We start from the raw sequence: 6,071 nt of genomic DNA, 5'->3' as shown, positions 1-6,071 counted from the left end.
GCGCGAGGGCGCCGGGGGCGGCGCGCGGCGGGGGGAGGGGCAGGCTTTGCAGCCGCGGCCGTACTACTTTCGGATGCAGCAGCACATGCTCTCCAGGTGGGTGGGGCGCCTGGGCCGCCGCCCGTCCAGGACGCTGTTTTGGGCATCGCGCCCCACATGCCGATGACTCAGCGCCGCGACACCATCCATGCCGCAGCTGCAGCTCTGCTGTTCCCCCTCTCCATCACACCACATTCATACCCACCAAGCAACTGATAGCCCCCCACTCGCACACAACCCCCCCCTGTGCTACGGACCTGACGGGTGCAACAGCGTCGCCCACGCGGCCCCTGGCGCCGGCGCTGCGCCGCCCTTTGCAGGGCCGCCCCTCGACCCGCGCGCCGCCGCCGTCGCGCGCCGCCGCGCTGCGTACGACGGCGGCGCGTGGGCGGACCCCGCCAGCCTCGCGCCGCCGCCAGCCTCGCGCCCGCAGCAGGTGCCGTCGCCACGGCCGCAGCCGCACGCGCCTGGCAGCCCGCGGCTCATCGAATGGGTCGAGCGGGAGCTGGAGGCCCTTCTGCCTGGCGGCGCAGCGGGCGGCGCGGTCGTCGCGGCCTTTGTCCTCGGCCAAGTGCGGGCGTTTGGTCTGGAGCGCGACTACGCAGCCGAGGAGGCGGGGGCGGCCGGGGGCGGCGGGAGGCCGGGGGACAGGCTTGCGGTCGCGATGGCGAACGAGGGCGCGACGCACGGCGGCGGCGGCGGCGGCCTCGCTGGGGACGCGGGGGCGCCAGCGTCGCGCTGCGTGCGGAGCCCGGTCGCGGCGCTGGCTCCGTTCCTGTTTGAGCATGCGGCCCACTTCTGGCACGAGCTGCGGGTGTTTGCCCTGTCGGGCCTACCGCTGCAGGCGTACGACGCGCGGGTGCGCTACCCGCCTGTGCCGCGCGGCGGCGGCGGCGGCGGCGGCCGCGGCGCTGCGGGCGGGGGCGGGGGCGCGCAGCGGCCGGCGCTGTCCTCTGTCGCCGTTGTGGAGGGGGAGGCGCCGCCGCAGGCGAGGCGGGTGCGTGACGCTCCGGAGCGGGGGCGGCAGCAGGAGCAGGTGCAGGGGCAGCGCGAGCCGGCGCTGGAGCAGCAGGTGGGGGCGTCGCGTGAGGAGGGAACGTGGCGGCGGCGCCGCAGGTGGGACGACGACGAGGGCCGGGGAGGACAGCAGTGCCGACGGCTGACGCCGGGGCACTCACCTTCACAGCAGCAGCAGCAGGAGGAGGAGGGGCAGGAAGTGCAGGGCGAGGAGCTGCATGAACGGCAGCACGGACAGCAGCAGCAGGTTCAGCAGCAGCAGCAGCAGCAGCAGCAGCAACAGCAGCACCAGCAGCAATGGCAGCGCGAAAAGCAGCGGCCCCTCCAGCAACGCCCCGAGCAGCCGCGGGGGCCGCACCTGCCGCCTGAGCCGCGAGCCGTCGGGCGCGCCTCATCTCACCGTCAGAGCGCCGCCTGCAGCAGCCCCCCGCCGTTGGACGACCCCGGCGCTGCGCCAGTGGTGGTGGCAGAGACCTCAAGCCCGACGCGCGCGCCACCGCCCCGCTCGCCCGCCCCGCCCCTCGGCACTAGCGGCACTGGCAGTGACGGCGGAACGGCAGATGGGGAGATGGCCGCGGCCAAGGAGAGGCTGCGGGGCCTGTTGCGAGCCGTGGCTGCAAAGGCGCAGCGCCGGGCGGCCGGCGGCCACGCCGTGGCGGCGGCCGTGGACCTTGCTGGGGGCGTGCCGCCAGCGGCAGGGGGACAGGTGCAGGGACTTGCCTGCCAGGATGTGCGTGGAGACGCAGGTTCGCTAGCGGGGGACATGGCGGGCGGCCAGAGGGTTGCACGCAGCAGGAGCAGAAGCAGGTTGTGCAGGAGCAGAGGCAGGAGCAACAGCAGGAGCAGGAGCAGGAGCAGGAGTAGCAGGAGCAGATGCAGGAGCAGGAGGAGGAGCAGAAGCAAGGTCCGAGGCCAGCAGCCAAGCAGCGAGCGAGTGCAAGAGAGTGAAGAGGGGAGCGAGCCAGGCGGAATGAGACGGCAGCAGCAGGACAGGCCGAGCAACCCCAGCTGGCAATCAAGCCGACGCAGCGGCAACAGCCGCGTGAGCGGCGGCGGCGCCGGCAACGACAGCGGCCGCGTTGAGGGGCAGCGCCGGGCTCTGGGCCGCGCATGGGCGCAGGGCCACCATGCCTTGTCAGAGCAGGGTCCCTCGCCACTGGACAGGTGGCAGATGGATTGAGCTGACAGCGTGCCTTGATTTTATCATTTCATCATATTGGTGATCCCAAATTGAGTGTTTTACATTCTTGCAGTTCACGTTAAGCCCCTGCATGGTGCGCCATGGGGCTGATCTTGTATCAGGAGTAGAGCGTTACGGTATGGCCACAGCAGTTCCTGTCAACGGTTCTGATTCACGACCACATCGCCTTGCTTGCAGCTGACGCTGGTAAAGTTTACAGGAAAAACATGGTGTTGCTGCTATTTGTGATGTGACACAAGGCCGTCTGCTTTGTGGTGACCGGCAAATGCGAGAAGCCGCACTCCTTTCCCGGGAGTCTGTGGGAGCGGACGCGGAGGCAGTCGCGGCGGGGTTCAATGCGTAAGCGGTAGCGCACCCTCACCCCCCCCCCCAAAAGGTCGCATTACTGCTCCTGAACGCTCACAAGCAGAGTCTAACACATATCCACAAGTCATTGCAAGCGCAAGCAAGCAAGCTAAATAACAAGCAAGTACGCAAACAAGTATGCAAGCAAGCTAGCACACAAGGAAAAAGCTCCACAATGTCTCGACAAGCAAGCAAGCAAGGCCTGCAGATTGGCACCCTCCCGCCAATCAGCGTCGTTCATTGTTTCCTGAGCAAAACGTCAGCCGTGCGGGCGGCATTACTAAGCTGGGGATGATGTTTGGGGTTGAAAACTTGACAGTGTCACGTGCTGCGCGCAGCCGCAAAAGCAAACCCTTCAGATTGATCCGGTCCACGTTGATCAAAGCAAACGAGCCAAGACTTTGACCACACTTGCTTCGCGTTGCCTGACCCCACCACCCCATCGCCCCGTCTTATTGGTCTCAACAAGCGGCCAGGACGAGGAACCCTGACTGGTCACTCCAAGGTCCCTTGCTGCGCCAGCAGGCGCCCCACCGGCACGTCGGCCACGCTGCTGGCCCCAGCGTCACCCTGCTGCTGCAGCGTCGTCACCAGAAGGCCCAAAAGGTCGCGAACTGTCATCCCGGCGAGCGCGCCGCCGCCGATGACGGCGCCATGCGCGCCCGCCCCCGAGCCCTCGCCACCAGCGCCGCCCTCAGAGCCCGCGCCGCCGCCCTGCAGAGCCGCGTCCGGCTGCTGCGGCCGTTGGGCAGGTGCGCCCTTGGCACCAGCATCGGCCAGGGCGCCGCCTGCAGAAGCCGCGAGTGCGTTGATGACACCCTGAGCCGCCACGCTGCGCGGTTGGCCCGAGTGTGGTGCTTCCTTGGAAGCGGCCGCCTCGAGCGGCTGGTCGCCGGCCGGAAGCTGCTGGCACATCTGCTTCTGCCGCTGCTGACGCTGCGCCTCCTCCAAGTGACTCGAAACAACCGCCCCTTGGCATGAGTCTTCGCCGCCGCCGCCACCGCTCGCACTGTGCTCCAAAACGGCCGCGTGGATGGCGGCGACGGCGCCCCCGCGCACGTGCGCGGCCGCGACCGACGTCATCGGCTGAGCCGCGCCCGCATGCTGCGCGAGGCGCTCAAAGGCCGTGGAGAAGGCCTCCGCCTCCTCCGGCCCCGCGAGGGCCCCTGTGGCGGCCAGCGACTCTGCCAGCTCCCTGTGGGCACCCGGAAGGTCAAGGGACAGCCCCCGGCGCCGCAGCATCCGCGCAGGCGTCCCCGCGCCGCCGGCGCCGGTGCCGGCCCCGCCGGGCCGGCCGCCGCGGGACGGGGGCCGGTGGTGCGCCTGCGCCAGGACGGGCAGCGGCGCGAGCTGGTCTTCCTTGGCGCCGCCGGCACCCCCGCCGCCGTCGCCGCGGCGCCGCTCCGGAGGGCCCTCGGCGTCATGCTCGTCATGCACCACTCCCCCTCGGCGCTGCTGCCCCTCATCAGGGCCGAGCAGCGGCCCGTCATCTGAAAGCTCAGCGGAGAAGATCGACGCCATCGTAGTGTACAGCTCGTGGTCCGGGTCGTTTTGAAACTGCCCCTCGGCGGTTACGGCGGGGCGGCTGCCAAGCGTGCCGGCGGTCTCGGTCGCGGCGTCATACCTGCCGGCGCCGCCCCGCTGCGGGTGGTGTTGGTGGGCCTGCTGGAACGGGTGAAGGTGCGGGTGTGGCGGGTGTTGTTGCTGGTGCTGCTGCGGCGGCCTGTGGTGGGGCTGCAGCTGCTGCTGGGAGTGGTGCAGCGGCTGTGGGTAGGGATGGTAGGCCGGGGGCTGGGGCGGGGGCGGTGGCTGCGGTTGGTCGGCGCCGCGGCCCTCCTGCTCGGCCATGTTGCGCAGCGTCGCGCCGACCTGAGGGGGTGGTTTAGGGTTGTTGATAGTGATGTTTTTGGTGGGGATATTGTGTATCATCCGGGCGCTGATGCACTGGTGTGAGTATGGCGGAGGTGTTTCAAGGCGCACTTTTCCCGTAAATCAGTCGTTTGCGGGGCGCAAGCCGGCCATCATCACCGCTCAAGCGGCTCTGCTGAAACTGATGGTCAGCAGTTGGATCGCGTTCGTGCTGTCAAAGATGGATCAAATCGCACAAGAAGGACATGCACACACGGCCGTCACAGTCTCCACACACGCCCCAGTTTTTTGCAGGCGCGTCCTCACATGTCCCAGGTGTGGCAGGCCGTCCAGCGCCTCCAGCTGGTCCCACAGCTGCAGCCGGTCCGCCACGTCAGCAAGCAGCCTGGGGGCACAGCGGCACGTGCATATGGTGGGTCGGCAGGCAGTTGAGCGGGCGCCGATAGTCACTCGGGCTCGGCAGCACGCAGGGCGGGTTCTGCAACATGAGAGCAAGGGCGCCCTTCGCCAACTCAGCACGGCGCACTGTCAGTCTCACGGGCCGCGCCCGGGCAGCAACGACAACAAAGACGCTGTGCTCCTGTGTGCATTTCTCAGCGGCCTCCCGGCACAGTGGAAAGGCCTCCCTCGACACCACCGCAAACACAGCAGGCGGCCACTGGCACCCACAGCTGCAGCAGCCCCAGCTTATCGTCGTCCCCCATGCGGCTCGGCCCCGCCAGCAGCTCCAGCGTCGACGCCAGCCGCGCGGAGCAGGCGGCCAGGGCCGCGCCGCGCGCCTGCAGCGCGTCCGCCTCGGACTCGACGCGGCGCTCCTCCTCCAGCAGCTTGCGCCTGGGTTGCGGGGGTGAGGGGACCGCTTGGGGCGTGAGATGCCGATTGGGGGGTGAAGCGCCGATTGGTGTGTTTATTGGGGGGAGGGGGCGTTCAAAGGGGCTCGGTGTCGGGTTGGCGGCCGTTTTGAGGGGCGGTGCACCGGTTTGTTGGCTCCTTTTGAGGGGTGGTGCATTACCTTGGTGGCTGATTTGGTTTGGCAGGATGGGGCAGGATTATGTGATGGTCACTCACAAGTGCCCAGATATGCAAGGGCACGTAGCCGTTGTCAACCAGGTGAAGTTCATACTGGGACTGCAGGCAGCACATATTGTGTCAGATGCAGTGATCACCGGCCCACCCCTTGCATTCGGCCCCCGATGCGACCCCCTCTAGACGCACCTCATGCGCGCCGCGCCGCCGTGCGCGCCGCCCGCCCCCGAGTCGACCGGCAGGCTGAGAACGATCCCGGCCAGCAGCTGCTGCCGCGCCGCCAGCGACACCAGCTGCCCCTCCAGCCGCTCCTCCTCCCAAAGCACGTGCTGCTGCACCGACTGGGCGCGTGCCAGCCACGTTGTCAGCCGAGAGTGCGCGCGGATCGTCTGCGCCGCGCCGGGGCGGCTGGTGGCGGGGGAGCGCCCCACGGCGGCCGAGGTGGACGCGGCGGCGCCGCCTGTGGCGGAGCCGGGCTGCGCGCTGCGGGGCGTGGCGGTGCTGCTGCTGCTGCCCATGCGCAGGAGGGGCTCTGGGGGGGCGAGCATAGGCAGGACCCTCGGCTGCGGCGGGG

At 69.3% G+C, this 6,071-nt stretch overlaps 1 protein-coding gene across 1 annotated transcript; it reads right to left on the bottom strand.

The window, feature by feature from the left end:
• Positions 1 to 3,097: 3,097 nt before the first annotated feature.
• MNEG_8832 (hypothetical protein) lies at positions 3,098 to 6,045 on the bottom strand (the record flags this gene model as incomplete). Its single annotated transcript, XM_014042697.1, has 4 exons — positions 3,098 to 4,471; positions 4,778 to 4,856; positions 5,141 to 5,305; positions 5,687 to 6,045. 4 exons carry the CDS (start codon positions 6,043 to 6,045, stop codon positions 3,098 to 3,100), a joined length of 1,977 nt encoding a protein of 658 aa, XP_013898151.1.
• Positions 6,046 to 6,071: the final 26 nt, after the last annotated feature.

This window comes from Monoraphidium neglectum (assembly GCF_000611645.1).
Source record: "Monoraphidium neglectum strain SAG 48.87 unplaced genomic scaffold scaffold01725, whole genome shotgun sequence".
Classification (NCBI taxonomy): domain Eukaryota; kingdom Viridiplantae; phylum Chlorophyta; class Chlorophyceae; order Sphaeropleales; family Selenastraceae; genus Monoraphidium; species Monoraphidium neglectum.
Note: the sequence above shows the minus strand (reverse complement) of the source record. Positions and strands in the feature narration are given on the sequence as shown.